Source organism: Protomyctophum bolini (genome assembly GCF_963924005.1).
Source record: "Protomyctophum bolini genome assembly, chromosome: 14".
Taxonomy (NCBI): Eukaryota; Metazoa; Chordata; class Actinopteri; order Myctophiformes; family Myctophidae; genus Protomyctophum; species Protomyctophum bolini.
This window is the reverse complement of record NC_137875.1, coordinates 18,276,650-18,292,211: the sequence shown is the minus strand read 5'-3', so window position 1 is coordinate 18,292,211 and position 15,562 is coordinate 18,276,650. Positions and strand designations below refer to the sequence as shown.

General features: G+C 44.1%; 1 protein-coding gene across 19 annotated transcripts in view; it reads right to left on the bottom strand.

The window, feature by feature from the left end:
* The window catches only part of LOC308328710 (neurexin-1a), a gene marked incomplete at its 5' end in the record, with an annotated part of 423,001 nt that overhangs the window by 262,359 nt on the left and 145,080 nt on the right, over nucleotides 1–15,562 (bottom strand). For all 19 annotated transcript variants that reach the window (XM_080782790.1, XM_080782779.1, XM_080782794.1 and 16 more), the window contains 2 exons: nucleotides 7,659–8,106; nucleotides 15,009–15,170. In XM_080782790.1, coding sequence (XP_080638916.1) covers nucleotides 7,659–8,106; nucleotides 15,009–15,170 — 610 coding nt within the window. The remainder of the gene's footprint in view (nucleotides 1–7,658; nucleotides 8,107–15,008; nucleotides 15,171–15,562) is intronic.

Below are 15,562 nucleotides of genomic sequence, written 5' to 3'. Positions count from 1 at the left end.
TGGAACGTTATTTATAGCCTATACAAGGCACTGGAAAGTGTCTTTGTGACAGCTACAGTATAACATAAAAGAGGAAGGGACAAAACAAGATGGGAACACCAAGATATTAAAAGAAAAGTGTGTTAACGGAGATGAGAGAGGAGCTCATGATGACAGATAAGACCAGAGGGAAAAGAAAATAGAAAAGCTGATTATGGGACACAGAAGCAAAGAATGTCTATGGAAGTAAAAAAATTAAGTCAGCAATAATGAACACTGAATAACAAACGTGATGATGATGATGATGACAATGCCGATAACAGGAACGATGACGTCGATGATGAAGATCACAATCAAGATCTTTAACGGCTGCTCGCCTCTTCCACTCCGCGCATGCACGTGCATGGCGCACCTGACCCGGAATCCCATCAACAGTTCTGTGGCCCAAAGGCGGGTGGCGGGGGGGTGTGGTGTCTGACAACTCAGACCCCCCCCCCCCACACACACACACACACACACACACTTTCCGCATCAGCAGCCAGGCTTCTCTTGGCATGACGTCCCCTAACCCCACAAGCCCATCTCTACAACATGTTCGACGGTGGGGGATTACTACAATCCAGTTAGGGCGATACAGCCAAATCTCTCTATGTGATTGGATTCTCTGTAGATGGAGGTGTCGGTGTTCAGGCCGTAGGGGTGTAGGTTGCAGTGTGTACTCGTGTGTGTGTGTGTGTGTGTGTGTGTGTGCGCACGCGCGTGTATGTGTGCGCGTGCGTGTATGCGCACGTTACATGCACAGGGGTTGGGGAGGACGGCTGTGCACCATGTAATGTCTCTGATCAGTGACCCAGGGCATTCTTCGGGCCACATAACCCCACTTAAAAGCAGAGTGACTCTCATCGGCTCTAATGCATTGAGGCTGAGAGATGCTGGCTGAGAGAGAGAGAGAGCCGAGTCCCATTTAACCGGCTGCCTTCCAGCAACCAAGAGCGGGTTAAACTGAAGGCGGAAGGAAGCAGATCATTATCCACCAGTGTCAATCTGAATTTCTGACTGAAGCATTGACTGCGATGAATGCATACAGCAGACACGAGGCGCGGATAATAACGACCGGCTTTGTTCCTTTTCTGCTGTGGTTTCTCTGGGGGTGAGTGACACGCTTGGCACTGTGTGTATGCATAAAACATCTGAGACCTGCGATGCGCGTCACATGCTTCACGACTCACTTACTCCGGGGACAGTATACGGAGTGGTGGTGAATTCACTTTTTTATTTATAACATCATTTTTATTTTTATTTTGAAAACTACTTTAATTCCATTGATTATTTAAAAAGGCTGAGCCTGAGCGTGCCAGTATGAATAACGAACACCACCCTGGGAACAACACAGCAGGAGAAAATGGGCTCTGTTTATGATCCACATACCATATACTCTTACAGGGCATAAAAAAATGTTTTATGTCATAATAACAGGGAGCAGGCAGGCTCCACCAACATGAAAATAGATATTATGAATTGAAGATGCCACTTCAGGGCTTGACATTAACTTGTAGAGGCATTATGTGTTGCGGACAAGTACATTTCCCAGTCACTTGTCCGGAACACGAGCACACACAAATACATTTTAACTCAACTAACTGTAAGTTGCTTTTGGTGAATAGTATACGTTTGAATATTAGATGAATATTCTCAGCTTACAAGTTAATAGCCCTGGAATGTCTGTGATCTTACATACATTTCATGTATTCCAAATACACACCTATAGATCGGTCCCCGTTAGCAGACTGACCTCGTCGAGTCGTCGGCATTTAGCTTTTATCACCGTGTGTGCACTCACCCAATAATTGATTCCTAAGACGTGGAGTTGTTTTGGTTTCATATCCATTTGAAAGTTCTGGCAGAAAACATGTATTTAATAAAATATCAAAAATATCTTTTCCACAAGCTGCACACGGACAACATTCTCTCCGGCGAGGGGCCAGAAATGAGTGCAGGACTGAACATATCAAAACGTCCTTTAGGAAGCACAAATGCATGAAGCAGAGAAAATAGGTGGTGTGATCAATTACCCCACCACAATCGCACACTGTCAATTGTTTGTGCTTCCGAAACATCGACTGTTCCCAAAGGAAGTTTTCATATTTTCAGTCCAGCTTTTCCTTGTGTAAAAAAATGGCAATATTTTACTTCACACACATTATCTGCCAGAACTTTAAATGGATATGAAACTAGAGGACAATATCTGACTCCAAGTCTTAGGAATTCATTACTGGGTGAGTGCACACGCAGTGCTACAACTTAGTTTAAATGCAGACGTGGTCAGACTCTGCTAACCGTATTTGGCCGTGCATTTGGAATACATGAAATGTACAGTATGTAAAATCACAGACATTCTCGTTGGCTGCTAGATGCGTTGCAGAAAAAGTGAAATCAAGAGTTAGTAAAATCTTAATGCACTTGTCCGGAGAGATTTATTACTTGTCCCACTTGTCCCAAGCCTTAATGTCAATACTTTCAATCTGGCATACATCCGTTTTATTTAGAAAACATTTGTCAAATATTGCAGATTTACAAGCTTACCGTGTGTCGCACTCACAATGTGACACTTTATGAGATTGCAGATTGGCTATTTTTGTTGTGCGATACTATCATACAATATATTAAATACGGCTTGACTGGTGAAGACTTTTACGTTTGTTGTCAATGTGTAATTACTGTGTAATGTTACTCGCAATGTGCTATGTGCAGCTTCAACTGTCAAATACATACAGCATGGCCCCAAGACATTTTCAGAAGCTACAGCACTAGTGGCCTAACAGCATTAGTCTCATAGTCTTAACGGCGTTAGATTGGAACATCTATTCCCCAGGAAGACAAGTTCTGCTCTGAGACTTGAGACAGAAGGCTAGTGACTGTTCCCATGTAATGTAATGTCCACACTTTGACACCATGTGGAGTGTGTAGGTGACAGGCACGCCACAGATCTAATTACATGGGCTGTGACCACATTAAAGAGCCTCATAAAACCTATTCCTCCTCTTTGCTCCAGCACGGAGTGCAGAAACCTCCTACCTTCATATTTCAACTTCTTATGTTGTGGTTTTTCTCTTTTCATGCCCTGTTTCGTCATACTAGTGTCACACAAAACTACAAAAAATAGCTAATCTACAAGCTCACGTGTCCCGTAACTCCCGTTGTGAGGCATTGTTGTGTAGTTAAGCTTATTTTGCTTGGATAGTGGTTAAAAAGGACCACTTCACCACTTTTCAACTCATCTTCATATAATTGGTCCTCACTAATGTTCATGATAAAATACCACCATTTTTTGAATGGTGCAACCACTCCATTACACAGCTATGTGTGTCCCTGGGTCCCTGGGTCTGTCTGTCCAAGCACGAAAATAGCATGGTTGGTTTTCACCATTTCTCAACCGTTTCGGACAAGGGGCCGGAAACGGCCTGGGCCAGGCCTGGCCCCTGGGCGCATTCCTGGGGGTCTGGATGTTCCAGGGACCCCCGGGGACCCCCACATGGTAACTCTGTCATTTCTCGACCGTTTCGGACGCGGGCGGCGTGCCGGAACGCAGTCTGTGTCTCATAGGAGGGCTGTGGGTAGTAAAGAAACCCGTCCACCAGTGACATCATCGTTAGGCAGATTTATTTTTTAAACAAGAACATATTTAGATTTTTATTATCTTGAGAACGATGGCTTCCATTCACGAATAATAATAAGCCTGCAGTTTCTATAGCTTGGATTCCCCATTGATGATGTCACTGGTGGACGGGTTTCTGAACTTCCCACAGCCCTCCCATGAGACACAGGCCGAGTAGATAAAAATTGTGGCATTTTATCATGAACATTAGTGAGGACCAATTATATGAAAGCAGTTTGAAAATGGTGAAGTGGTCCTTTAAGCCTTCAAGAGCTTGTGGATAAAAAATGTCGACATTGGAGAATTGTTGTAATATAATACAAGTTTTCAGACTGGCGGCGAAGTGTGTGCACAATTAAGCTATTCTCGTCAGGAGGGGAAGAAAAAATAAAAGTTTGCCCAAAACGTCATTAGAGAACAGCACAGCCTAGCACTGTGCAGTAACTGTCTGGGTCCTGGGAGAGACCACCTCCTGTTGCCATGGAAACTTAGGCAGAGCACACAGAGACAGAGAGAGAGAGGAGAGAACAGCAAGTGGAGATACAGACCCACAAAAAGAGGGTTATTTCCTGTGCGTGTGCGTGTGTGTGTATGTGCGTGTGTGTGTGTGTGTGCGTGTGTGCGTGCGTACGTGCGCGTGCAATTAATGCTTGTGTGTGTACTTGTATTACTCTAATTGTGAGGACCAACGAACATCACAAGTATAGTAGAATTTAAGAAACAGGTATTGTGAGGACCTCACAAGAGAAATGTGTTTTGTGGACATTTAGAGCTGAGGTTTAGGGGTTGAGAATATAGAGTTATGCCTTATTTATACTTATAGTTGTGCGTCAGTGTTGCACACCAGAAATAGCAGAACTGCAAACCAATGTTGCACTCATGAGCTTGTAGATCGGCTATTTCCGGTAAAATAAATAATTGGCAGTCATAAAATTGACACCCTAAAATGTAGATGTCCTCACATGTATCGTAATACAGACATCTGTGTGTGTGTGTGTGTGTGTGTGTGTGTGTGTGTGTGTGTGTGTGTGTGTGTGTGTGTGTGTCTGTGTGTGTGTGTGTATTTGGGTGTGTGGGTGATGGGAGCAATAGAGGGATAATGGGCGGAATCTAATTAAACCACACATGATTTCCGGCGGTTTTGGTTACAATGATTCAATGTTGTCGCTTGGTGTCATTTGATAGGTCGGCCACTACCGCTGCAACCCACTATATATTATGCTGCAAAAGGAGAGGAGACTGGAGCAACACGGACATTTGGAGCCTTTTATTAAGGTGCTGAGTATACAAAACGACTAACGTTTCGACCTTGCGGTCTTCATCAGAGTCATGGGTGGTAGCATTTGAGCATGTCTTATATACAGGATGGGCTATCAATGAGCCAATGACAGGAAACCATATGACATGTAATAGCCCGTTACTACCAGCAGTCTAGATAATGTAAGGGTGGCTATGGAAAAAACGCTGCTAAACAGTAAAATAAATAAAGTAAAACAGTGATTTAACCATAAAAAAGCCATCAGAATTAAAAAAACAGTATTAAGGGACAACAGTGCACATACATATTTAAGGGCCTTGTGGCCAAATAAATAGAAAAAATAAAACAGAGGTACAAAGGACAATACAACACTCTCAGGGCAAAAAACAGAAGATTTCAGGGACCGTCTAAAAAGGGGGATTATAAAAAGCATGAAAGGCTCAGTTCTTCATTTAGGCCATTGGGTTCTAAAGTGTCTAATGCGTGTATCCACTGTGCTTCTCTGCGGAGCAATTTATTAATTATATCACCTCCCCGTGGAGGGGCTGTGATTTTTTCTATTCCCCAGAATTTGAGGGAAGCTGGTGACCCATGGTTGGCCTCTTTGTAGTGTCTGGCCACTATATATTATGTTATTAAGCCAGGCGACTCAATACACCATCGAGCCACCTCAATCCGATGACAGGCTACAGCAGAGTTTGAAATTATATTTAACCACAATGAACCCTAGTGCAGTGATTCTCACCCTTTTGCATTTCAAGGACCCCCAGTTTGATATGCATTAGGCCACGGACCCCCATTCGAAACGATGTTCACCCCTCTGGGACCCCAATCTACATTGTAAAATCAGTGTTGGTGTACAAATGCAACCAAATGGAACCGTAAGGGTCCACTTGGTTCCATTTGTGCTCTGTCAGAGTTACTGTATTGGACAGATGGGTGCATGGTCTCCAGACAATTGAGAAACCGTGCCCTAGCGTCACTATTCTGGGGGCAAGGAACCAAGCAGATTTACAAGCCTATAGATTGGGTATTTTCGCCAAGAGATTTGGTGTAGAGGGGAAGAAAAATAGTGGACCATATACGTATAGAGCCCTGGGGCACACCAGTCAACTAAGTATATAAGAATTACGCGGTAAGGGATACAGCTGCGAGTAAAGGAGGGAGGCAGGACAGGGTGAAATTCAGAGAATGACGGAGCACAAACTATAGCTCCAATAGCACTGTACGTGAACAGGCTTGTATTGTCGCTTTAGTGTTGAATATATATATCTCTATTTAGATCTTGCACTCTGCCAACTGCTTTGGGGGGGTAATGAAACAGTTAATCTAATTTCCACCTCTGGAGATGGAGTGGAAAACATGCTCAGGGGGTATATCTAATTTGCTGCATGACATTGCAGCAGGGCCTTGGCTCTAAGCACACGCTAACAAATCGCTGCTTAGATAAGCAAATCAAAGGGGACCGGGGCGGTGCAACACCGCGGCTTGGAGGACACAATGGGACAGAGGGTCAATACTACCTCTTGGCAAGTGCGGTGGCGAGGGGGGTGGGATTTTCTGGTCCCTGAGAGTAAGACAGAAACTACTTTTACAGCTTCACCCAGCTGACGGCTGCTCAAATGAGCACAAGGGTGGAACTGTTATTTGTCTTGCTCAGACACACTGTCAGATTCCCCAGCGGCCACCGCCCCAACAAAGCATACAAGCTGAGCGTTAATTGAACTCTCAGAGGGTACAAATGGAACCGTAATGGTCCATTTGGTTCCATATGTTCACTCTTGGGAGATTTTGTTGTCCATTTGTACAAGGTCAGAGTTAAATCCTATAGCAGATTCATTTTAGCATGATCAATTTCCACTGGCTGTGTTTTTATTGGCTTTTAAGTGGTACACAAGCTTTCCCCTGAAATGCTAACTGCGTGTCTAGTTACATCCAGCTTAAAATGTTACATGCAAGGAAAATGGGGGTCGGGCGCAGAACAATCTCACCTTGACATTATACTTATTATTTCAATGGTGGGTCAAGCTCCAATAACTTGCGCCTGCCATTAGAAAGGCTTCGAGGCTTCAACTAAAAAAGCAGCAATCTGCTGAGGAACATAAATTGTCAGCTCTGCATAAAAAGCCCACAGTTATCTTTGTGATAGCAAAGATACGCAGTGTAATTTTGAGTGTTAATTGAATTTTTAATTATTTGTTTTAATTAAAGCTGTTATAATCCATAACTTTTATGTTACTAAGCCAGGATTCAAACTCGGGTCTCCCACATGAGAGATCTAACCGCTAGCTGAAATTGCTATTCTGAAATAAATAAATAAATCTATACACAATACAAATATTTTATTGTGTGTAGTTTGTTTTTACATTTCAGAATATATACGATTACAATGCAGAGATAGGCTCACGGATTCAGTTTAATAAACCAAAACCAATAACCAACAGTATTTTGGGAAAAGTGTGTCAGAGAGTGCAACCATCTCCACTCCACTCCAGAGTCCACTATACTGTTCAGTCTGTTCTCAACTGTCGAATTGGGAAAGCACCGCGTAGATAGTACCAGGTACTGTAGGTATGAACTTCTTAACCACTTAAACCATAACTTCCCTATTCTTGGCATGTCATCATAGTCAAAGAGATTTTGAATCGAGGGGAAACAAAGGAGAGGGTCTGGGACAGACCCCTGGGGGACACTGGAAAACTAAGTATATCAAATAGGGTTTAAGAGGTGAAATAGTTTGGTGAAGAATAGAAGACAGTACTCTACCTGATCTGCCGTCCCGCTGGAAGTCCACGTGGTACCACTCGCCATCGTTGACCTTCTTGTTGACCGCCCTGGTCTTGGTGGTGCCCGAGCCCATGTCCAGCAACAGATACAAGTGGCCGTCGAGCATCTCGATGGCAAAGAAATCCACCTTGAGAGCCTCGGGGCCCTTGGAGTTGGAGTCCTTCGGCAGCTGCTTGGGCTTCCCGTGGCTGAACAGGAGCAGACCGTTGGGCTCCGTGGTGCGGAAGTCAAAGGAGATGGACCCGGTCTTCTTTGCGTTCCACTTGTTGAGGACAATAAAAGACTCTGGGGTCTCGAAGGTGATGGGATCGAGAGTGGCCACGTTCTCGCACTTGAAGGCCACAATGCCGTGGACCTTCATCTTGGTGTCGCCGTCTTTCGCCAACCTGGAGAGCTCGAGCCGCACGTCATTGTTTTTGTAAACAACCTGGACAGTGAGGGGGACGAAGAACAGTAAATGCCACATCCACATTCAGCAGTGAATATAATTTAACCCCAGTACAGTCTGATATTATATTTCTGCTTGCAGAACAATCATTGCTGTTGTTATAAGAGTTGCCCGCGTGCTGCAGCGTTACGCCTGTGAACAAATTTAGCACATTTTGTATATTGACTGCACAGGTCATTAATCACTAACGCATACTGTGAAATGGAAAATAAATCTGGGCTCAAATGTGTGATGAAATCTACAAGATAGCAGTTGGGAGACTTGGAGCAGGCATATACTGTCTGTAAGTACAATCTGCATTATGGTTCAAGCCAGGTACAACATGGACACATTGTACCTCTGCGTCTGTCTAGTGGCATCACATGAGCCTGTGCCCCTCGAGACCCCCTCCCGACATTGCACAAAGAAAGAAATTGTCCCGCCATTAATTCAGACTTTTAAATTGAATCGGACCTGCAGAGAAAGAAATGAAAAGGTTCACGAAGGATAGCGGGCCGCCAGTGAATGATTATAGCTCTGTGAAATAATAGCACATTGGTTCAGGTACCGTCCCCTGGGGTGGTGGGAAGTGGGATGCAGAGTGATGAAGCCAAGCAGCTGCCCACATTGCAGGTGTGGGGGTAAAATTGCTGATCAAGGCCTCTGCTGGAGCCTCTGATTAGAATAAAGGCCTGCCAATGATGGATGTACCTCTCTCAAAAGCCATTTAAGAACATTTAGATTAGCCAAGTGTGTCAAAAACACACATTCACACCAGCACACAGACGACTAGAAGTCTAGGCTTCAAGGACGGAGCCATTAAGCAATATGAAAAGTGTGAATTTCAGTAAATGTGCTTCAAGTGAACATTTTGACTTTAAAAAACCCTCTAATGATTGGCCCATAATCACAGGCAATCCCACAGGATGTGTAAAGCATGCAGGCGTTGGTTCAGGGAATGCTTGACTAAGTGCAGTGCATTAGCACTGCGACCTCTGAAGACTGCATTACACGCCGCCGTGCGCCGGTGACGCGCACCGAAAATAGCCGATCTACAAGCTCACAACGTGCCACGCCGCGACACGCTGTGAGCTTGTAGAGCGGCTATTTTCCTTGCGCTGTACCGGTGCGCAGCTAAAGTATAAATCACCCTCTGAGGCGCCATGCTGCACAGCAGACCAGCATTCTGCTAACACAGTACACCAGAGGCCCATTACACAAGATTAACTAAAGTGTCTATTGTTACTATTGATACTGTTATGACTTTTTTTTATTGTACACATTTTACTATACTACTGTATTTTTACTGTATTGTAGTTTTATTGGGTAATGTAATTTAACCATGAATGAGTTGCTTTGATGCATACGTATTAGCAATGTATTAGTACTGTAATATAATAAGTCATTTTTCATGCCTATTGGGTACATTATGTTATCAATTAGGAGGGTGTTAATGCTTACGGTAAGAAGGTAGTAACACCAAAATCAAACCCAGTGGTTCCCAAACTTTTTCATATCAAGGACCCCCAAATTGACAGTAATTTTAAAAGATATGCCAGGGACCCCCATAAGAGAAGAGTTTTACGGCTCTAGCAGTGATTCTCAACCCGTTTCATTTCAAGGACCCCCAGTTTGACATGGATTAGGCTACGGACCCCCATTTAATGGCATTTCTATCTCTGGGACCCCAATTTATATTGTAAAATCAAAGTTAATTTAACTCTCAGAGTTACAGACCCATAAGGGTCCATTTGGTTCCTAACTATAATTTAGCTGGGGACCCCCTGGAACTCCCTCAAGGACCCCTGGGGGTCCCCGGAGCCCACTTTGGGAACCACTGCTTTACACCCCGTTCTCAGTATGAGGCTGGTAAGAATTAGTTTTGTAAGAATAGATACAGTATCATGCTTAATGGTCCTTATACTTTAGTAACTATACGCATTATAATGATAATGTCTGGGAGGGGGTTCCCAACATCAAGGTGGATCAATCACTTTAAGTCAAAACTACAGTAAATGTGTTATACAGCACTACATTCACTTCATGGAAATCTTGCAACTGTTCTGCTAATTGGTAGACACATGAGGTATGATTAATGTGTGCATATTTATTTAGATTCAAAACTTCTAATGGTTCAACCTTTGTTGTTTTCTGCCAGAAGGCAAAACCGCATGAGTCACACAGTAGCCGAAAACAAAGCTCCCGCTTGCTTTACCACAGCTACTACAGCTCAACTGAAAGAAAGAAAACAGGGACACCTCCTATGGGACCGTATTTACATGGAGCGTGTTTATCTACTGTGTCCAACGGTGTGCATCAAGTCGGGGGGGGATCAGAGCAGCACATCAGAATTAGGCAAGCTCACTGGCTTCCTGGAGCAGTTCACGACAGGTTTTATTGTCCTGTACAGTTATGCTGTGAAGGGGGAACGGTAACAAAAGATTATTTTTATGCGGCAACATCTTCTATCATCACTTTCAAATCACTATCCTCTCTGTTGGGCAAAAATAAACCTTGTATGTCGTCCAAACCGATACTTTTCAGGAAATGGAAAGAAGAAAGAACCTCAATGGATCCAATTTAGTTATCATTTGATCACAAGCTGTTTTCACTGGTTAAAACCCACAGACAGACTGATCAGCTATCGCTACTTTTGCATGCCACTGTCACACAAAGAAGCACTCTACAAAAACAAGGCATTAATTTATGAACAAAACATAAAAGGATGAAATATGAAGGTACAAGGTTTCTGCCTGACAGCGATGTTACACTGAATTAAAAAGAAATCCTTTCAGAAGAACATCCACATCTCTGACAAAGAGCCAAATGCAATTTGACTATAGAAAGCATGGGAAAGCATCTAGTCTGCGAGGGGGAAAGACTAAAGCAATTCGACAAGGATCTATTGGCAGAGACCTGCAAAAAGGATGCTATCTTTGAAGGTTGGCTTCAGGAGTTCTGGCTGCAGGGGAAACTTTAGTCCTACAGACCGGGGCCTCAACAGACATCACCAATGAACCGCAATCAATTCTTTGGAGTCACGACAAAAGGGCACCTTTTAGAGTCAACGGAGCTTTGCTCTCAGCATTGTGCCTCCTGCTGCAGCTACTGTATACACACAGAAACCTAGTGCTGCACTACTTTGTCATCAAGCTAGGGCTGTGACATCTGAGCTATTACTGTGCCACCGTTTGTTTTGTCATCTGAAGTAAGGGACAGGCGCGGCATCTCATATTGGAGCCCGTAAGCTAATACAGCGACATACCACATGGCACCATGGCCATCAATCAGGCATTTCCCCCCATCAATTACAGCACAGTGCGTTTTGACCACTGCTAATACTATACTGTGTGAAGCAGGGTGTAATACCACTGCTACTGTACTGTTCTGGAGCAGTGTACTCTACATTACTGCTACTGTACTGTCAGAATACTGATGTATTACTGATTTCAGTTGTTACAATTCTAAACATGAACCGCTTTAATTACTTCAGTCTATATGTAGCTTAATGACTAGTATTAAAATGTCTTTTTTGTGTCCAATGTATTTGGATTTAGTTTGTAAAGTTAACATAAAATAACTAGAAAAGGTGCCCCTCAGGGCACAGGTCTCCACCAGGGCAGGTCAGGTTGTGGCCTCCTGGTGGCGCTATTTAAGGCCAATGTGAAAAGGGTGCCATTTATTCTTATGCCTTTGATGGCAATTGTATGATTCGAGGCATTTTTTTCTCCATAAATGTGTTCAAAACAGGCCAGTCCTGCAAACTTTGAAAGCCAATGTTAGCCAATTAAGATGGAATATGAAATATCGCTACACATCACTATAGAGATACTGTGTAACGATGTGCAAATCTGGAGGAGTAATAGCAATTTTTTTTTTTACAAAAGTCGGCCTCCTGGTGGCGCTACAACAGGCTGTTCTGGAAAATTTGGGGCAGAGGTTCATCGTTGGCATCTAGGGAGACTGTATAAGCTCATGACGCATCGCAGCTTGTAGATCGGCTATATAAGCTGATGCATGTAGGCTTAACTTTAAAGTGGTTCAACTGAACATTCTGCTGAGGAACCCCTGGAACCGTCTAAAAGGACCCCCTGGAGGTCCCAAGATCCCACGGTGTGAAACCCTGCTGTAGCTGTACTGTATGACATCGTCTTTAGAGCAGGGTGTACTGTACTACTGTACTGTACTGTACGTCATCGTCTTTAGTGCACTGCAGGGTACACAGGGAGGTTGACCTGAGGACAGATGGTCTGGTTAATCAAAAAGACCAGAGAGAATGATGCCGACAGGCTGTCAGCGTACTAACGGGACATCACTCCAGCCAGCATAATACTGTAGGGGAGTATGACTTTGAGTCCCCCTCCACTCAAACAAGAGTTCTTGTCTACAGTTAGCTTGTCTTGGAGTCATGACGTTGTGACTGTACAGAAACAGAACTTGCCATCAGAGTGTCTTGTTCCACATCTATCTATAAATGCACCATGTCTCTGTACGTACAGTACGTCTGTACATGTGTACGTCTGTAATGCACTAACTCGAGAAACGTTCGCCCCACAGACCTCAAATTCGACACACACGTTCCGGTGTCGAGTTGGTCGGACCCACAGTTGTTCCAGAACCGTCACAAAAGGCCTCTGCCCGTGCTTTGGACAGGGCCCCTGCCCACGGTCCATGTATGGAGCTGGCCTGTTCTGACATCACAACACATATTTGGGCATGCCTGACACAGAACTCCATATATAGAAATTAAGGGACACAGAGACACATCTCCATAATGGACATAAAAGGGACAAATGGGTGGAACGGGTACTCTGCATTTCCGGTTGTCCAGAACAAAGCACAAAAGCCTCATTTGGAATGCCTGACAAAAAAATCCATATATGGGCATAAAAGGGACACATACATAATAACTGGGTGGGGCATTCATTTGACACAGGTGTTCACACCACCACAATGATGAGCAACCAATTAGCCAATTGATCACACCTAGTCACCCCCCAACGGGCACTGTTCTAGTTCAAATGAGGTCATATTGATGACATCAGGATAGTCCATATGTGGGGATTTGTGGTTTTATAGGAGCGTGTCGTTATCAAGCTCCTATATAATCACACGTCATCATACATCATCTCATTCCAGCCAATCACAATTTGCGTCCTCACTATTGCCTTCAATGTTTTGTTTACACATTTTTGTCTTCAATGTTTGCATTTATACAAACCCCTCAAAGCTGGACATAGGAGGGGATATAGTGCCCCTCAAAAACCTGGATCTCAATAATTCATTGCTCTGTGGCAGGGAGAGGAAACCCCCCACTGTAGTTTGGCTGATCAACAGCGGTGAGGGTAGCTCAGTAGGGTCGATGCCGATGACCAAAGCTCACATGTAGTGCCCCCCCCACCCCGGTAGCAGAACGTCAGAGAAAATGCTGTTAACTAAAGCCGCGTCCTTAACGAGCAGACCTTTAACGAGTCGAAGACAGCCAGACTGCTCATTAAGCAGAGCTGCCTCGGAACTTTGAGCGGTTCAGTGCGGAAGAGACCATCAGCTGGAGGTGAGACAAAATGTAGGACAGGCGAAGCAGGGGGGAAAAAAAGGAAAAAAAAGAGTGGGAGAGGTAGATGATGGGGGGAAAGGCAGGGTGGCGGGGGGTTGGGATAACTTTTAGAATTAAAAGATAAATGAATGGATTCTTCTGCAGCACCTTGGAGATTTACTTGTGCAGAGATCTTGGCATGTCCCTGCGGTGGATTCTCAAGTAAATTATTTTTTTGGGTCAGAATTCCCATTAAAACCCCAAAATAAATATAATACTGTGTGGTTTGAAAATATACTGGTGGAGGAGAGGCGCAGATAAGAGAACTCACGGGCCATCTGGTAGAGAACCGAATGAGTCTCTATTCCCATCTCTCTCTGTCCCTCTTTCTCTCCCTCACATGCTTTTAACATGCATGAACCAAATGCCTGTAGTACCTGCAGTATAAATATCAGGACTACTGTGCTGACAACGCTTTGCGACATGTCGATCAGTGTCTTCAGGTTTGTAGCACGTCACACGTGAAATAGGTTCTCTCTCTCCCCCTGCCCCCTGGCAATTTGTGCCGTCAGTCATGAACTAGTTCACATATGGACATATCATATGCTGAATTGTGCTGATGCGAATGACGCAACGCAAACAATGCAAGGTCATGTTGAAATGCGCACGCACACTCACACGCGCGCACACACACACACACACACACTGAGTGAGAGAAAATATTCTGTCATGTCAACTGGCCTACTGTAGGCATGGAGCGCTAAGCTATCCCAGGGATTGAATCGTGTTTGTAAAGCTACATTTGGACTGACAACAGCTACCACACAAACATTTTCTCTCCAAAAATCTCCGATATATTGCTACTGTATACACCACCGCATGTAATATTGCAATCTTTGACTGCATTTTGACAGCAAAAATAAATAAATAATCATAGTTCTGCAAACAGAAATATCAGGGGGATTGGGGTGGGGGTTCTTCCTACAGTGTAGTGTATAGTGCTGGACTCATTCAAAGAGCCTGAAGTGCAGAACTGCACAGACCTTGAGGTAAATCCCCAATCAAGTTCTGTGTGTGAGTGCGTGTGCCTTGTTTATGTGTGTGGGCCGGGTCAACATAAGGTGAGCGCAAGAGAGACAGAGAAATGTGAAAAGGAAGCCTTGTAAGAGGCACATGGAGATAGAGATAGATATATATATATATACATACCCGAGAGAGAGAGAGAGAGAGAGAGAGAGAGAGAGAGAGAGAGAGAGAGAGAAAGAGAAAGAGAGAGAGAGGAGACAGGGTGTGTGGGTGGCAGGGTCTGTTCTGGAGTCTTAAGGCCACCCACCACCTTCAGAGTGCACAGAGAAGCAGTGTTTACCTCCTTCAGGCAACCCATAAAGTTGTTGCTAACGGGAGATCCAGGGAGGTCAGCGGTGCTAGGACTGCCTCCGACATAGAAAAAGTCATCGGAGCCTAGCATGGTGTAGTCTTCCTGTGTATATCCCGTGGTGGTCAGTATCCCATCCACGGATATAGTTACCTAGACAACAAAGCACAGGGAAAGGACACGCTATACTCAGATAGCCTCTGCTGTATGCCGGCTTGTCGCCTTTCCTTCTTGTTGCCTTTACCATACATTTTCCTTAATGTGTCTGAAACCCATTTTCATGTCTGTTTTGAATTCTGTTGTACTTTGGTTTGCTTTGTTTTTTTATTGTTAGTGTTATTTTGTCCAGGTTAGGATTAGTTAGCAGACTGCAAGCCCCCCCGAAGGAGTAACAGATTCCAGTTAGTTGTTAATGGATTGCCCAAACTACAGTGTTAGTATTGCCCCTGCTGCAACTCAAAAGTAATTTAGCAGACACAAAAATGGTGTTAGTAGAATGTTAACTAGGTTAGTTCAGCTAAAATACATATATTAGTAAGTTCCGC